The sequence below is a fragment of the Panthera pardus genome, unplaced genomic scaffold (assembly GCF_024362965.1).
Source record: "Panthera pardus isolate Hobbes unplaced genomic scaffold, ASM2436296v1 HiC_scaffold_15, whole genome shotgun sequence".
NCBI lineage: Eukaryota > Metazoa > Chordata > Mammalia > Carnivora > Felidae > Panthera > Panthera pardus.
This window is the reverse complement of record NW_026526710.1, coordinates 13,392,501-13,411,011: the sequence shown is the minus strand read 5'-3', so window position 1 is coordinate 13,411,011 and position 18,511 is coordinate 13,392,501. Positions and strand designations below refer to the sequence as shown.

General features: G+C 50.0%; 1 protein-coding gene across 1 annotated transcript in view; it reads right to left on the bottom strand.

The window, feature by feature from the left end:
- Window positions 1-18,511, bottom strand: part of FAM222A (family with sequence similarity 222 member A) — a 54,769-nt gene that overhangs the window by 16,920 nt on the left and 19,338 nt on the right. The window contains 1 exon segment of the mRNA XM_019467171.2: window positions 8,554-8,681. Coding sequence (XP_019322716.2) covers window positions 8,554-8,635 — 82 coding nt within the window. The 5' untranslated portion in view covers window positions 8,636-8,681.

The following is an 18,511-nucleotide window of genomic DNA, read 5'->3' as shown; positions in this document are numbered from 1 at the left end:
TCTGCCAGTTGTCCAGGCCTTGACCAGCAGCAGGGCACCCAATTCAATTTGCTTATCTCCCTTCCTGCCTCCCTCTTCCCTGTGCTTTTCAATTACAGGCAGAGTCAGTATCTTTTCTAGTAAGTACAAAGATGTCAAAGGGTCTGAGTGAGCCAGAGAAGAAGGATGTCCTTGGTGGCCCTCCACGCTGACCAGTACAAGTCTTGGAGCCGAAGGATGGACGAGTCCAGGTCGTCATGCCTCGCCCTGCCTCCAGCCAGCTGCACAGGGGCAGTCATGGGTGAGAACACACATTCTTTGAGCCAGTAAGTCCACCATGGAAGAATGTGTGTTTTTTCACAGATACACGTGCATGTACAAAGATTCATTACAGCACTGTTCACAATAGCAAGAGACTAGAAACAACCTAAATGTCTATCAGAGAGGGATGGTTAAAACGTTATTCTTTAGCCATGTAATGGAATACCGTGCAGCTGTTAGAATGAAGGCATTCTTTCTGTCAGGTGGTGAATAACTGCCAGGACATACTGGTAAGGAAGAAGGCAAGGGATTGAGAAGGGGAGGAGGTATAAGAGGTATTTAATGCTTCTCCTGCATGTGTGTATTTTTCAGAAGGGTATTTATGAAACTGCTAACACTGGTTTCCTCTGGGAAAGAGAGTTATTTTTCATTTTAAATTCTTGCTCTTTCTGAATTGGGTGCCATGGACAACCTATTCAGTGAAGTACTTAATATAACAAAAGAGAACATGTTCTCCCTGGAGGTCCTATAAAGGAGTGAAGGGGACTAGGCATTAAAAAACATTATTCCTTGAAACCAAAGCCCTCCCCGCCCTCAACAATTATCTGTCATCATTCGGTTTTTGATAAGGCGAGTTATTTCTCTATACTCCTATCTCCGAAAGAACACCAGCAGAAGACCCTCAGTTTTGAGGATGTCGATATAATAACTTCTCTTCCTACAAATAACCCCAAAACAACATGAAGCAAAAATGCAAGTTCCATTTCTGGCAAAACTAGGTGATAGCTAATCCCCTAAACAACAGGTGGGCAGGCTCCCCAAAGCAACAGAGATCAAGTGGGGCTGAGGGAGGAAGCAGAGAGAGGGTGGGTGCCATGGCTGTAGATTCCAGAAACAGCCAGTAGTGTATCCTTCCCAACTGTGACAGATACACCCTGTACAAATCTTAACAAAATCTAAACCCCTTCTTTGCTGCAGTGGAACCAGGGATGCATCAGCTGGTTATAGACCTTCCCTAGACCCACTTGGTTCTGAAGAGCAAAGAAGGTAGGGCTACAAAAGAAATCCCACAAATAAGCCATACTTGCAGGAACCTGTTTGTGAGGCAACTGGACGGAAATAGCCTCCTCCAGTGGCAAGTAATCAAAATTGAACCACCACAGTACTTAATCGAAAGGAAAAGCAAAGCGTAAGTAAAAGCTGGCAAAAAACAAAACAAACCACTACTTCCCATCAGAAAAATGTAGCCACAGAAGAGATGAAGATTATAGTTAAATATTTCATCGTGAAGGAGAGAACTTAGTAAACAATGGTTTCCATAAAGCAAAACCACAAAGAAGATATACAAGAGTAGAAGAAAAAACTTACTGTAAAAGCAAAAGGGGAAAATGGCGTGCATAAGGAAAACAAGGCACACACAAAAAAAGTAAAATGAAAGGCAAAAGACCGCCAATCTGTGCTTAACTAGAGCCCCCAAAGAAGGAAACTGAAATAATACAAGCCTTGGATCTGCCTGTCAAAAGGGCACGGGTACTGTGTTCTGGGAAAAAGATACCCTGAACAGTCAACCCCAAGACATATGCTAGTAAAGTAATAACATGAAAGATATGGAAAGATCAAAGTAAAATACGAAGAAAGAAAAATCAGCCTTCAACTTCTCCATGGCAACATTCAACATTAGAGGAGAACAGAATATGGTCTGCAAAGACCCTCAAGGAAACAAAGTGACCCAGGGATTATTTTTCATTCACTCAAGCAGAAAGTCGACAGATAGACCTTTCTGAACTTGGGAACTCTCGAAGTGCTGTTCACGTGAGGCCTTAAGCCATATACAAGTGGACCAACTTTGGATGATGGGAAACTGAGGCACAGGAACTGGTGGTGAGCACTGGCCCTATTTCTCTCGGAGACAGACTGAAAATAACTGGGCGTAGTGATGTAACCACCATTACGAGCCCTGGGATAGAGTAATGGTACCGCTAATAACAAAGCGGGGAGGGAAAGGAGGGATGGCAGTAGAAGCGCACAGATATCCCCATATTTAATAATTGGGAATAAAAGATCTCCTTTCTTTTTTTAATGTTTATTTTTGAGAGAGCATGAGCAGGGTAGGGGCAGAGAGAGGGAGACCTAGAATCCGAAGCAGGCTCCAGGATCTGAGCTGTCAGCACAGAGCCCAACACGGGGCGAGAACCCATGAACTGTGAGATCATGACCTGAGCCGAAGTCAGATGCTTAACTGACTGAGCCACCCAGGTGCCCCAAAAGATATCCTTTTTAAAAAGTTGTTTTAAAGTTGTTTTGTTTTAATGTTTATTTTTGAGAGGGGGAGAGAAAGTGTGAGGAGGGGGAGGGGCAGAGAGAATGGGAGAGGGAGATTCCCAAGCAGACTCCCCACCATCAGTGCACAGCCCAATGCGGGGCTCGAAGTCACAAGCTGCGAGATCATGACTTGAGCTGACATCAAGAGTTGGACGCCTAAGGGCACCTGGGTGACTCTGTTGGTTAAGTGTCTGACTTTGGCTCAGGTCATGATCTCACAGTTTGTGAGTTCAAGCCCTGTGTCAGGCTCTGTGCTGACAGCTTGGAGCCTGCTTCAGATTCTGTGTCCCCCCCTCTCTCTCTCTCTGTCCCTCCCCCATTTGTGCGCGTTCTCTCTCTCTCTCAAAAACAAACATTAAAAAAGAGTTGGACGCTTAACTGACTGAGCCACCCAGGCATGCCCCCCTCCCCTTTTTTTAGTAATCTCTACACCCACTGTGGGGCTTGAACTCACAACCCTGAAATCAAGAGTTGCATGCTCTATCAACTGAGCCAGCCAGGAGCCCCAAAAGATATCATTTAAAACTGATGTCAGGTAATGGAGGCTTAATACAAAGAAAGGAACTCTAAGAAAATGTAGAGACAAAAAGGAAATACATTGATTTCATCAGTTTGCTCATTTTAAGGATAGTAATAGATACTGTTCCAAAGAAATAGAGGATTAGGGTATTATTTAAAGTTACAGCACTAGAACAAAATCAACCTTCTTTATGATTAGTAGGTATGCAAAGCAGCACAGATCACATAGACGTAGACTTTTCAAAGCAATTAAAATAAAGCACAAAATAGACCAGACACCTGTCATATCAATAAACGTAAATGGGCTAAAACTCTCAAAAAAATTTAAAAAGCCATTCAGATTGGATCACAAAGCTTAATTCAACTCTATGGTCTATGAGTCACATCTAAACCAAGTGATTCAGAAAGGTTGAAATGAAAGGATTGGTAAAGTTTCAAGAAAAACCGTGAAGTAAAAAAGCAGAGGTTACCATCTTAGTAGACAAAATTGAACTCGTGCCAAAAAGTATTAAATATGGCAAAGAAGGATGCAATTCACTGTGAAGATTTAAGGTATTGAGATCTCTGTGTTAAATGACATGGCATCACCATACATAAGGCCAAGCATTAGGAGCTACGAGAAGAAACACACTGGAACACATTAGCGGTAGGCATCTAATTCAGTTCTCCATCCATGACGGGTAAGTAAGGACATGGAAGACATAAGCGACATAGTTAATGGGAAGACATAATTGGCATACGCCAAACTCTGAATCCTGGAAACAGCCACATCTTCTTTCTTTTTAATGTTTATTTTGAGAGCGCGAGTGAGCGCAAGGGGAGGGGCAGAGAGAGAATCCCAGGCAGGCTCTGTGCTGTCAGTGTAGAGCCTGACATGGGGCTTGAACTCACAAACTGTAAGATCGTGACCTGAGCCAAAACCAAGAGTCAGATGTTTAACTGACTAAGCCACCCAGGCGCCCCTCACATCTTCTTTTCAAGTCCCATTTAAAAAGAAAAGTCACAAACAAATGACTACAGATGACGTCACAAAGAAAAATTTATTCAAGTCCAAAAAAAGTAGAAATCTCGAGCAACATTCTCTGAATCATAATGTATTATAACCAGAAATAATGAAATACAAAAGCACCTACCACCTGGGTAGATAGGTGGAACCCAGATGAGCCTTAGGTCAAAGAAGAAACCAAAATCACAAGAGGTTTTAAAAACAAAATACCTCCTCTTAGGACCTATCAGATATCACTAAAGCAGTGCTCAGAGAATTTGTAGCCTTACTTTTTCCTTTTTTTCCTTGTTTATCAGTATAAAGAGTTATGCTTCTAACTTAAGAAATTTTTTATAAAACAAGGAAAGTAGGAATAATTTAATAAAAATAAATGCGTAAGTGAGAAATGCATGAAGTGAGAAAAGGGTAATTACTAATAACTAAATACTAAAGATGGATCTTTGGGGAAGGGAGAGAGGTAAGCTTTTAGCCAGCTAACCTAATCAAGAAAAATGGGGTTTGGGCAGGGGGATGGGGGAGGGATGCACAATATAGACAAGAAATAAGAATGAAATCATCCTTTAAAAGAATTACAGGGGCTCCTGGGTGGCTTAGTGGGTTGAGCGTCCGACTTCAGCTCAGGTCATGATCTCATGGTTCGTGGGTTCGAGCCCCACATGGGACTCTGCACTAGGGGTGTGGAGCCTGCCTGGAATTCTCGCTCTCTCTCTGCCTCTCCCCCTCTCAAAATAAATAAAAATAAATAAAAGAACTGTAAATTAATTTGTTCAGTCTCATACAAGTAAATTGGACAAGTGGGTAAAATGAATACTTTTCTAGACAGACAAAATTTACCAAACTCATTTAAGGAACAGAATGGTCACAACAGATCAGTTATTACAGAAGAATCAAAGAGCTACTCCAAAGAAAGGCCCGGGCCCAGACTGTTTCAGAGAGGATCAAAGAATCTTTAAGGAACAGATAATCCATTTCTTTTTTTTTCTTCTTCAGTGTTTTATTTATTTTTGAAAGAGAGCATGAGTGGGGGAGGGGCCGAGAAAGTGGGGGACAGAGGATCTGAAGGGGGTTCTGCACTGACAGTGGAAAGCCTGACGTGGGGCTCAAACTCACGAACCATAAGATCGTGACCTGAGCCAAAGTCACACGCTCAACTGACTGAGCCACCCAGGTGCCCCAGATAATCCATTTCTACTTAAGCTGTCACAAAGCATCGAGAAAGCCGAAAGCCTCCGTTCTCTCTATGAGGCAAGCAGAACAGTGATAGCGAAACCCAACAAAAGGCATTCCAGAACCTGAAGGCTAATCTCACTAATGAAATTGAAGCAAAACTCCTACATGAAATAACAAAGCCAGTCTGGCAATATATTAAGATATTCACCATGACCAGGTGGGATTTGACCAGGAATGCAAGGGTAGTTCAATGGTAAGGAATCCCTGTCATTATTCCTATTAAAAGACAAAAAAACCCATATGGTCATCTTCATGGACACTGAAAAGGCATTTGCTAAGCTTTAACTTCCATTGTTGATTTTTTAAAATTCTTAATAAAACAGGAACACAGGGGCACTTACTTAACCTGCTAAACATCTGCCCCCTGCACACCAGCATTTTGCATAATCAAAGCTTCTCATTAAAGTCAGGAATGAAGCAAGAGTGTCCATTATCACGAATATTATTTTTCATTGTTCCAGGGATAGCAGCAGACACTATTAAATAAGACAAATCAAAGTATAAAACTTCCGAAGTAGGAAGTAAAATTATCATTTGCACACAATCTAATAGCCTAACTGGAAAATCTAAGAAACCAAATTGAAAAACCGTTACAAACAATAACAGAATTCAGTAAGGGGGCGGGAGTTAATAGCCTTTATATAAATAACTTCCGTTTCAGGAAGAAAAGAGTAGCCCAAAACGGGTAACTATCCAGAAGTCAACTTTTAACGTATGTGCAAAAAGCTAGATGAGGCAGACATCAAAACGTTCCCAGGGACAAAAAAAAAAAAAATATCTGAGCAAACAAAGGTTTTATCATGTTCCTGGAGGGCATCAACATAAAAAAATAATTTCTTCCTAAAACATAAATTTCATGTAATCCTGGGGAAAAAACACCCAACAGGATTTTTTGCTCTCTCCTAGATAAGTTGCTCCTATAAGTTCAGACAGAAAAATAGCCCAGGAAATTCTGTGTGTGGGGGAGGTTGGGGAATGAACAGGAACAGCAACCGCCCCCCCAAATATGAAAAGGGGGTCATCTACGTGCTACAATAGGGATGAACCTATAGGGATGAGCTTGAAAGCGTGGTGGTGCTCAGGGAAAGAAGCCAGTCACAAAAGGCCACGTGCTGTAGGATTCCCTTCTCATCAAAGTCCAGAATAGGGGACTCTGCAAAGAAGGGGAGCAGGGGATCAGAGAGTGACTGCTAATGGGGTAGGGGTTTCTTCTTGAGGTGACAAAAATGTTCTAAAATTTGCTGTGCTGATGGGTGCAAGATTCTGTAAATATGCTAAAAAAACAGGAGTTGTATGCTTCAGATGGGTGGGTTTTATGGTATGTGAATCATATTTCAAAAACATTAAAATTCTTAATGTATTATAACTATAATAATTACCATAGCATTGCACTGATGAATATGCTTAGATCCATACCTCCCGCTTTATACCATGTATTTAAAAAATTAAACCATAAGAGAACTAGAGGAAACCCTGATCTCAGCATGAGGAAGGATATTCTAAGTATGACACAAAATCCAGGGGCCATAAAAGGAAATACAGATTTCACTTCACAAAGAAAATGTCTTCATGGCAGAATCAAAGACAAATGATAAATCGGGGAAACCATATGCAATTCAAATGACAGACCGAGGTCTAATTCCGTTATATGCAAAGAGCTCCTGTAATTCAATAAGGACAAAACCTACCCAACTGAAAAAGATGGACCAAGGAGATGAATCAGTTCAAAGAGAAAACAGATGGCCCAGACATGAGAAGATATTCATCCTCATTCATGTTACATGTTAATCTAAAACTGCGCTGGGATCCTATTTTTCTCTGATGAGGTGAGCAGAGCCTAGAAGTTTTGAGACTGTGCCGTGATGGGCGAGGGTGTGGGCAGACAGGCTGTCTCACACACAGTCGTCTGAATATGTTAATCAGACCACATAGTTCAAAATTACAAGTACAAATACCTTGGACCCTCGAGAAACCTATCCTGCAGTTTTGCTCACACCTTTGTGACACATACATGTGGTTGCTGATCGCTGCACTGCTTGTAATGGCAACGGGCAGGTCCAGTGTATATAGAGGACTGGCCAAATGAAACACAGTTCGCCCTTGCTCTGGAAAACTAAAGGGCCGAAGAAGGAAGAAGCTCTTTAGATGCTGACCCACAGGGCCCACTGGGAGGATGTGTGGCTATGTCCCAGGTGTGCTGGGTTGTGCAGAGAACGTCTGGAAGGACACACAGGACGACGCTGGCTGCCTCTGAGAAGGGGAGTGGGCGGCCGTATGACAGGAGCGAGATGGGGACTTTTGTCTGTATACACGCCCCTCGTTCCTCTTGTATACTGGACCACATGAGTGTACTACCTTGTCTGAAGATAAACACAGAACAAGAAAGAAAAAAGAGCAGCAGCGTAAGCACAGTGATGAGTGGCAACCACTCCTGAGCTGTGGGACGGAGCCAACGGGGAGGGGGTGGGAACTGTGGGGAACAGGAGGCAGAGATCTTCAAAGAGACGAGAGCAGTTCAGTTCCAACCAACAGCTGCAGTTCAGGAACCCAGGCCTATGTTGCCAGATCCTCTGATTTTTTTTTTTTTTTCCCCCAAGAGACATTAAAAATCCAGGTTATTATGCAAATCTCCCTGTTTTCAAATGTTTCCAAATACTGCAACTTTTCAAAAACCCTATGGTGGCTACAAATAATCAGAGGGTTTGTCATCCCTATCCTAGATGGCCAAGGAAGACAGACCCTTGGAGATCACCAAGTCCAGCTCCCTAATTTGACACACTGAAAAGCAAGGCCCAGAGAGGGCAAGGACCTGCCCAAGGTCACACAGCAAATCAGGCCCCAAGCTAGGATCCCATTCAGGACTATTTGCTTCCACACTGTCCTACTCTCTGCTAACAGCACAGGAAAATGGTGATTGAGACAGACGTGGTGCATCGTGGGGTCACACACAGGGGGCCGGGGTCAGAGAGGGCTCCTGGAAGGAGGTCGCACCCAGTGGGAGTCAGCCAAAGGGGGTAGGTGCTGTCGTGGGGGAGGCAGCACAGCACAGGCAAAGACCGGGAACAGGGTGAGTTCTGGGCAGGGTCACGGTGGGCGGACATGCCAGTTCGGATGGCATTCCCTCTGCATCTGCCCCACAGAGGCTTGGGTGGGGGAAGCAGGACGTGTCTAGGAACAGGGCACGCTCTGTGGGTTCAGCGGACAGCAGAAGGGGGCAGGGGAGGGCGTGCACTCACACTTACGCAGCTCCCGGCTCTTGCTCGGGCAGGCCAGGTGCTGGCCCGGTGGGTTCTGGGTCCTCTGGAGACAGGCCAGCATGGCTGAGCTGGGGGCCCGCGGCGGGGCGCACTCTGCGGCAGGGTCCCTGTGAGGAGGGAGACGAGGTGCTTGTCACTCAGGCTGCTCCGTGCGGGCCTCCCACCTCCCCGGGCTGGGGTCACTGCCAGCAGCCTCCCCACTACCCAGCAGAGCGTCAGAGACTTTCAGAGGAGACGCCCCTTCTCCCTTATCTGGCGGAGGAGGACACTGAGGCCCGGAGGCGTGAAGAGGCTCATCCGTGGCCTCACAAGAAGGAAAAGATTCCAGATCTCAGGGCGCCTGGGTGGCTCAGTCGGTTAGATGTCTGACTCTTGATTTTGGCTCAGGTCATGATTTCATGGTTTGTGAGTTCAAGCCCTGAGTTGGCTCTGTGCTGATAGCATGGAGCCTGCTTGGATTCTCTCTCCCTCTATTTCTGCCCTGCCCACTCTCAAAAATAAACTTAAGAAAAAAAGAATCCAGGTCACGAGTGGTGGATTTCCACTGTGATGGGGCCAGAACAGAACGGTCAGACACGTCCTGGCCCTGCCCGTTGTGCGGGTCACCTCCTCCAGGGGGCCTCCCTGATGCCCCCATGCCTGGACACATCCGCACCCCCTCCCTTCCAGTGGGTTGTGTCCTCTGGCTCTCTCGTCACCACCTCTGTCCCTGCTCTTCAGCCTCGGGCTCATGGAGGGCAAAGGCCCCATGTGGTCATATTTGGAAGCTACGTGAGGGGTACCCAGGAACTGCCAGTGTGCACGTGGGTGTTCCAGCGTTTTGGAATGTTGATCTGGGGCATTCTCCCGGCACCCCTACAGGAAGACGTCCGGGACGGCACTGCTGGGAGAAAGCGTGATCTCCCGCCCTGATCCCCACTGAGCCTGACTGAGCCCTGAGCCCAGGTCCCAAGGACCCCCTGCCTGAGCTCCCCACCCCAGACAGGAAGGGCAGGGCTGCCCAAGGCAGCTCTACCCTGCCAGGCTGGGCAGGGTCCCCCACAGGTGGCAGCTCAGATGAGGCTCCAGACAGGTCCACGTTGTGCTCACTTGCCCAGAGTCAGGTGCCCAGTGTTTACAAGGAAACGTGCACTCTTATCTTTGAAAAACCCACTTGCCCAAGAACACAGAGCCTCTGAGGGGCAGGGTGAGCCTGCCCTGGAGGCCATGGAGAAAAGACAGGAGTTTTCCCTGCAAGGGCCCCTCCCTTCCTCTCTCCTCGGTAAGGAGCCAGAGCCACGGGCCCAAGCCACCCCTGATGTCCACCCACCCCGGGCACTGGATCCCCACTACCTCCTGACCCCACCCCACCCACGTCTTGAGCAGCCAAGCTGGGCCAGCTCAATCCTCTTGCCAGTTCTTTAAAAAAAAAAAAAAAAAGAAGAAGAAAGAGGAGGGGGTGTGTGTTTAAGGGGAAGAAAGGGGAGTTATTTAATACTAAACAGGTGTCTGGAGCCCTTAAATTCTGCTGCTTTCTTCTAATAATGAAGTATTCATGAGGAAAAGCCTTTTTTCACTACTTTCTTAAGATACTAATTTCACAACAAGCTCCTTGTTACGGCGCAATTATTCCAATCTTGAATTTCCCCGAGACGGTTGCAGCCTCCTGTCTGTCCTGGCCTCTCGGTAAATGAAAGACAATCACGTAACCACCTTTCATTATGCTCTATTTTACTTTCAGCAAAGGTACCCTGAAAGAAATGATTTACTCTGAAAGGGACTTTTATTCAGTTTCAAAACCAATTTTCTCCTATTACTGTCTCAAAAAAAAAAAAAAAAAAGAAAGACAAGAAAAAAAAAAAGTAGGGGTGAATGGGGGAGGGGAGGCGGTTCTCCCCCTCCCCCCACCCCCAATCGCCAGCCTTAACGCAGCGACGATGCACGCGCAGTCAGAGCTGCAGTATCCACTTCCCGGCTTTGATTTCTGGTAATTTTAAAATATGCCATTACAATCAGGCAGAAATTACACAGTTTAAAAAGGGAATGAAGTGGGGCTTATTGCAGGGATGAAAGCCCTTGACTGCAGGAAGGAGGCACTGAGCCTCGGGGACTGGGGACTTGGGCCCTTCAGGATATAGCCGTGCACACACTCTGCCCCGCTCGGACACCTGGGGACACATGGGCACGATGCCGTCACACGCTCACTATGGACATCTCCCGAGATGGGCACAGTGCTGCCCATCCTTACCAGTAGTGCCGCGCCCCTCCACGCCCCCTGGCGCCCTCTCATGCACAAGCAGGCTGTCCATGGTCACGCACAACGGTGTGGTGCGTGGAAGGTGGAAGGTAAGAGCCCAGCAGCCCAGCATGGTGCCCCCTTCTCACTGCTCTGACACAGGGTTTGGGGGACAGAGGGGAGAGCCGGAGAAGGCCTGCCAGCTGCAGGTGAAAGTCCTCTCGGGGAAACCCAAGCCAGAGAGAGGCCACACCCTGCGCAGGGCCACGCAGCAGGCAGTGGCTGTGTAAGCCTCCCCCCCCCCCGCCCCCCCCCCCCAGCAGGCAGCCTGCAGGCCAGGCCAGGCAACCTGGTGCCCACTGTGTGACCCCAGGGGAGCTACCGCCCCTCTCTTGTAAAAGAGGCTCCCTGACCCTCCCAGGTCATTATCCACCAGGGTCCAGACAATGCCCAACACTCCCCCCCCGCCCCCCCGGCCCCCGCGCGCAGGTCCTTCCTCCCTCTTGCCTTTCACTGGGTGCCAGGGGCCCAAGAAGCCCAGCCCCTGTCCAGGCCCCCCCACAACTCCCCTTGGGCCACACATTACAGCATGCTTTACAGCTGAAAGGGGCAGGCTGGGGGCTGTAGTTGTTGGGGGTGAGGGGCAGACTGCCTCATTTGGGGCCTCTCTGGACCCCATCAGCTGCCCTCCCGGTGAGGCTCTGGTTTTCAGAATGCTGTGATGGTGGACACCTAGGCGGTTCTGGGAGCCAACAGGTCACCTGCCCCAGCTCGGGGGGGGGGGCGACGGAGGATCCTGCCCCCCCTCCCCTGCCACCACCGAGGGAACAGAATCCATGTTAAGGCCTCAGCTCAGTGCAACTGCCTGAATCATTTTATCCCTCACTTCTGGAGAACCGGCAGGCAGGGCCCTGCTGTCTGAGGGACCATCTTCACTTGAAGAGGAAGGGCTTTTCTCTCTGTGCCTCTAATCCCAATTCACTGCTCATTTTCCCAGGAACCCTGTGCCCTACTGCTGGGGCACGTTGTGGGTGGGAGGGGGTAGGAGCCGGCCGAGCACAATGACGAGTGGGTTACCACCAGTTCCCACATCATCCCAACCATCTATAACAGGACAAAGACCCCTCTCCTTGCCCTTCAATGTCTCTCTGGCCCCAGAATAGAGCCCAGCCTTCTTTGCCTGCACCCTCCCCCTCCACCGCCCTAGCTCTTCTAGACCTCCCTCCAGCTGGCTGCCCCACACGCCCAAACCTTTGCCTGTGCTGGCCCCTCTGCCTACAGCACCGCCACCCCAATCCATTTTAACTCAGACTCTGGCTCAGCTGTCCCCTCCTCTGGGCATCCCCCCTCACGGTCCTAGTCACGCCGAGTTGTAAGTGCCAATTTTCACGTCTGTCTCTCTCCACTGGACTGTGAGTTTCTCGGGGGCAAGGACCATGTCTTATTTGTCTCTTTCTCCTGGTGCCTGGCAAAGAGCAATCATTTAATACACAGGTGCTGAATGAAGGGCTGAATCAATGAATCCGTTGTCAGACGAAGTGACCAAGGCCCAGAGAAGTCGAGCATCCTGCACAAGGTCACACAGCAAGCTGGGGACAGGAATGGGGCAGGCGCCTAAAACACTCAGGTTCTTTGCCTTGACCCCACCTTGCCCCCTCTCTGCTTGGCATCATCCCATCTGCAGAAAGCCAGCACCTTGGAGGCCCCACCCAGACTCATGACTCCCCAAGCCAGGGACCGTCCTGGGAATGCTGCTCATTTTGAAACCCTATCTGCAAATCAGGCTGTTTATACGCCCAAGGTCTTTTGTGACTTTAATAAAAAAAGGGGGTGGGGGGAGGGAGGGAGAAAATGTCGCAAGCCTCAATGATTAGAATGCTTTGGCATCATTCCTGACGTGGGGGGCTGATAAGACGTCTTATCTCAGAGGCACCCCTAGGAAAAGGTCCCCTCCACCAGATAACGCCCCCAGCTGTCGATATGCCCTTTCATGGCTGAGGATTTAGATAAAGGAAATGTGACAGGGGAGGGGAAAGAAAGGAAGGAACTTTCCAAGTCCGAGGAGGAATTGAGTCTGTGCTGCTTGCCTTGGCAGAACAATGCATAGGAGAAGGATGTCTAAAGGGTCTTTATTTTTATTAAAAGAACAGGGAATTGGGGCCTTTGGGCCTGCCTGCTTTCTGTCATCTCTCCCAGCCTGTCTGGCTGCAGGGGGCCTCGGGAAGCCCCAGCCAGTGGGAGGGGGAAGCTCACAAGTAACTATACACACATTAGTACTAATAATAGCGCTTCCCATTTATCGAAGTTTCCCTCTGTGCCACACCCCACGTGCATCCTGTCCGTTATACCTCACCGCAGCTTCCTAGCAGCCTCTGGGGTGGGTGCTGTTTTAGCCCCATTTCACAGATTAGGAAATGGTCACGAAGGGAAGGCATCTGCACAAGGTCATGCAGCTTTTAGGTGTCACTCCCAACCAGAGACTGCACCCTCAGCCCCACACCATGTGGCCCCCACCCCTGGATCAATCTTGGGGGGGGGGGGCCTCAGTCCCCAGCTTCTAGGCAGCTGGGCAGGAAGGAGCAGAGGCAAAGGCCTGCTTCTCTCCAGTGCCCAAATCCACTTTGATTCTCTTCCAGGAGGGGCTGGGATCACAGAGAGGGAGGTGAGGAGGGGAAGGAGGAGGAGGGACTCCCAGGAGGCCACTTACTCATCCCATAAACATTCACAGAGGACAGCGTGTGAGGCCTGTGTTGGGCAGAACAATACTGAGCTGAATATATTGCAGACCCTGCCTCTGTGAGAACGTTTTGAGGTGCCTGTCATCTACCCACCCATTCCCTTCCTCCCTCCCTCGTTTGTTCGTTCATTCATTCATTCATTCATTCAGGCAGCAAACACTCCCTGAGCATCTTTTGAGGGCCAGTCCAGTGCCTCGTGGGCTGTACAAAAATCGGTTAAGAATGTCCTGCTAAAGAGAACATCCAGTAAGAACGGACTTCCCACTCCCGAATCTAGCCCATTTAAAGTGAACTTTCCTGGCTTCTCCCTCTACCAGCTGCTCCTATTTCTCTAAGGTGGCAGTTGGACAGAGCTCTCCCTCATGCATCCTGCAGGTCAGCAGATAGTCCCTTGCCAGGCCGGGCTGGCCCTAAAGCAGGGCAGAATATGAGGACATGCTTGGAGAGGCTGTGACCTCATGAAGGCCATGGCCATCCACTTCCAGCCTGTGTCTTTCCCCTGCTCCTGGAGCTGCCTGCTCTGGCCTCCTTGGCTCTACTCAAGGCCAAAGACTAGCTGTGGCTTGGAGGGGAAGGTCATGCCAGGCCCTTCCCAGTGTGCGATGAGAATAGGAGTTCACAGAGGAAAGCTGTGGGTGGCACGTGCCCACACCAGGGTTCTGATCGGCTGAGTGACCTGGAGGAAGTCACCGTCCCTCCCTGACTCTCAGTTTCCCTCACTGAACCTTGATGGGGCGTAGACCAGCGGATCTTGTAGGAGGTGCTTCCAGCTTAGACATGTGGGGATGTTACGATTTAGTTTTCAAACAATCCAGTGCACTAACTGTGTGCAAGGCAACAGGGCTAGGTCTTCTGTTGGCACACGGAGGGGGGTTCTAGATGCAGCCTGTACTTGAGGGATTCAGAATCTTGAGTTGGGATAAGACAGGGAGCTGGAGAAATCCAGCAGTTCACCTGGAGCGCTGGGTGGACCGTTAGGACTCTTAGGACTCTGAGTTTCCTAACAGGGGTTGAAGGAGTTGCCCACTACTCCTCGGGGGCCCCACAAACCTCCAAGGGGGAGGAGGCAGGAGCTGCCCACAGTTCTCACCTTGATCCTTTCCCTGCCCCCGCTGCTTTACAGGAAGCCTTATTCCTCCTCACCCTGTCCTGGCCACAGAGCCTGACCCCCACCTACAGGGAAGAATGTGTAGTGGAGGTGGGTGGGAGGCCCAGGGCTTGGGGAAGGGAATGAGCACTGGACTGGGAGCCTGGGAGAGTTGGAGTCAGATCTTGATTGTGTGGCCTCAAGTCACTTTATCTGTGACCGTCTCCAGCACCACAAGTCAGGCCAGCTCGAAGCCTCAGAAGCTCAGTCCTCCATAAACAGTGAGGGGCAGGAACATCGCCTGCCTCTGGCCAGGACAGAGGGGCGGAGGGACCCTTGCCCAGGAGTGCCATAGGGAATCAGGGTGCACAGCCCCTCCCCCACAACAGGAAGATCCACTGTCTGTCTCTTTCTTCCTCTTCTTGGTCTCTCTCCCTGTCCCTTACTCCATCTGCCTTCCCCTCCTGGCGTCTCTCTTCTTCTGTCCTGCTGTCCCTCTTTCTTGTTCTCTTCCTGACCCCACTCTCCCCTACTCCTCCCCCCCATCCCACTCTGCCTCTCTGCAGGGCAGCCAGAGTAGAAGCCCACCCCCATCCCCCCTCCTGCAGCTCCCTCCCCCATCCCTGTTCTGAGCCTGAGGCCTTCCAGGGGACCCTGTTAATAATTAAATGTTAATCTAAAAAGCAATTTGAGCTGCGGCTAGGCAGATCTGGTTAGAGATTACATTAGCATGGAGGAGGCGAGGGTAATTTTCTTTAACCCCTCTCCTGATCTCTCAAGCCCGGGAATCTTCAAGTCGCACCACCACTGCTGATTAAACTGGCGCAGGGCTTGGCTGTGGATAAGGGGTCTGTGAAAAGTGATTATTTCCCCACTGCCATTTGGGTTGCAGCACCAGAAGGGGATTTTCACTTTCTTTTTTCAAAGGTTGGGGTGGAGGGGCACTGCCCCCTTCAACAGGCCGCCTCATCTACCGTCAGGATTACTGCTGCATCCATCCCCACACCCCCACAGGGCCAGAGGTCTCTCCAAAATGCAAATCTGGCCACAAAGCATCCCTGGCTCCCTCTGTTCCCAGGACAGAGATTCCATCCTGGGAGTTGGCCTGGGAAACAACTCTCCATTCAGTCTAGGTCCAGCCCTGAGCTGGGCACCGGAGCCAGAGAGGCGGGCAGTTTTGGGCTGCCAGGAGACACCAAAAAGTGAACTGACAATCACGAATTCAGAGGGCAGGCAGCCTCAGCGGAGACTTGTGGTGAGCGCAAGCTTCTCACCACCACACGTGCAGGCCTTTGCCCATGGAATCCCTTCTGCCTGCAAGCCCTTCCTGAGTCTCTACCTGCCCCTTGAAATTCTACTTGACTTTCAGCTGGAGCCCAGGTTCCTCAAGGCTTCTCAGAGACACACAAGGTGCTTGATAAACGTCTGATCAATAATCAAACTAATGGGAGTTCCTTGCGTGGCTCTTTCTGATCCCTTCTCCATGGGTATATGATACTATGACCAGTGGCCGTGCATAGTGGGCCCCTAGGAAACCATCTCCTGAAGGAAGGATGGGCAAGAAGCTGGCCCAGGGTGTTGAGGCAAAACAGGGCTCAGAAAATGACCAACTAGGACAGAGGGGGCGGTTTAGGGTGGGTGGCTCTCCCGAGCCCTTCAGCACCACGGCCAGCTCCCAGTGCGAGCGCTCCGGCGGAAAGGGGCAGGGCAGAGCCTGGGAGCACAGTGACGTCAGTCACCATGGGAACTAATCTAGATGTTATTTGCCCTGGGTGGCACTCCAACCTCTGGAGACATGACAAATTAAGCACCTACTGTGTGTGGGGTCCTGTGTGAGATGCTGAGGCAGTGACAGACCCTGACAGCGGGATGAGGGTGTCAGAAGGGCAACGACAAGGCAGACAAGGGGTAGCCATGATGGGGCCACCCTACCTAGCCTAGGGGTGTCACAATGAAAGGACAGCTCCACTGCCTCCTAAGGAGAGTGACAATATTGTTCCAGGCTTTGGAACCAGATGTCTGAGCTTTATCCCTTAACTGAACCCCAGCTTTATCCCTTAACTCTGATGCCTAGGGCAAATCCCTCTGAGAGTCAGTTTCCTCCTCTGAAAAAGGGGTTAATTTCTTACCAGGGATCATACAAATAAGGTGCCAGGGTCATAGTAGTAACTGTCCAAGTGGTAGCTGTTATTAGTATCATTTATGATTATTATCAACAGATAGGTAGTAAACAGGTGAAGAGGGGAGGAGAAAGGGTCCCTATGAAGACTTGGAAAAAAACGGGAATGTGAAGAACTTGCAGCAGCTCCAGGAAGGAGAAGGAACCCTCTTGATGAGTAACTAAGAGCACCCCATCTGCGTTAAGGCCAGGCAGGGTCACCAGGGGCAGGGACCTCAGTCACGAGGTGGCGAGATCCACCTCCTGTGGCCAAGTGCTGGTTCAGGGCAGGGAGAGGCTAAGAGAAGGTGCTGGGTGGGTGGGTGGGTCCATAAAAAGGCTTGAAAACCGCTCCCTCTAGTGATGGGGTGAGGGGGTAGTTGTTGGCACTGGCATCACACCTGGTTGGTCTCCTCCCAGAATCAAAGACGGCCCAGGAGCACCAGGGGAGTGAATGGGGGTGGGGCTCGTTCTCACAAAAAGGAGCCTTCAGGAAGCCCTAGCCAGGGAAGCAAAGCTAGCAAATCTCAGACCCCTACCCAGCTTCCACTCCCTGAGAGCCAGATCCCAGGAAGGGAAGTGCTGGGGGGGCGGGGCGGGGGTGGTGGTGGCACGACTGTACAGGTCATCCATTCTTCCCCTATCCTGACCTAGGCATAAGTGACAGCAAGGTCTCCACTGTTACCTTCCAGCCAAGGGATGGGGGGGTGGGGGTGAAGCCAGGCATCAATATACTGAATGTCAGCAGCAGAAAGGCCCCAACCCAGTATTTTTGTTGGAGGTCATGGAACCTTTGTGGAGGAGCAACATACAAGTGGAAACTAAAACGATACCGGGTGTTACCAGAGAGATGACTGGGGATAATGAGTCCGGAAGGGGGAACACTGTGCAAAGGGCAAACGTAAGACCCATCGTGGAGCTGGGAGGGGCTCAGTGCTCCCATGCATCTTCTCACCTATCCCCCTGCATGCCCCCAGGTCCCTGCACCCCACAGTTCAGGCTTAACCCGACAACAGGGAAGCAGAAAATCTAATAATCAGAGTAATAATAGGAGCTGATTTTTATTTTTAGTGTTCCCATGGGCTCAGCACTTTACAGACATCACGTCATTTAACCAACCCCACAACCTAGAGAAAGAGATTACTACGGTCTGTGTACCCATGAGGAAACAGAGGCCAGGACAGAGTTGTGGGGAGGTGGGGGGGGGGGGGGTGGGGGTGGCGCTGTCCAGGGCCACAGGGCAGGCAGTTAGTTGGTGGAGGGGCAGGGCTGGGCTGGGCCAGACTTAGACCCTGAGGGGAGGGAGGAAGGGCAGAAAACTGGGCCCAGGGCAGGAAGGCCAGGAGTGCTTAGGAGACTAGGAGACAGACGCCCAGGTGTGGGGTGGGGTAAGAGGAGGGGTGGATTAAAGTGTCTGGTTGAAGTTTGTTCTTCACTTTGAGCCAGGAGCCAAAGATCAACAGATGCTTCAGAGGATCAGGCTAGAACAGAAATGAGCAGAGCCTTCAAAGGACAGGGGACAGGGAAACAAGACGAGGCACTCTAGCCCAACTATATCATCAATAGATTTATATATATGTTAACCCCCCAGAGCCAAGCCCCACTTGTGTGTGGGCCAGGTGTCCAGCTTCTGTCCTTTGCTGTGAGCTGGGCTGGGGGTGCCGCGTCTTTAAGCCCTTTTCTGGGAGAGGGGCTCCCTCAGTGTCATCTGGCCACAGGGCGCTGTGATCTCAGCACTG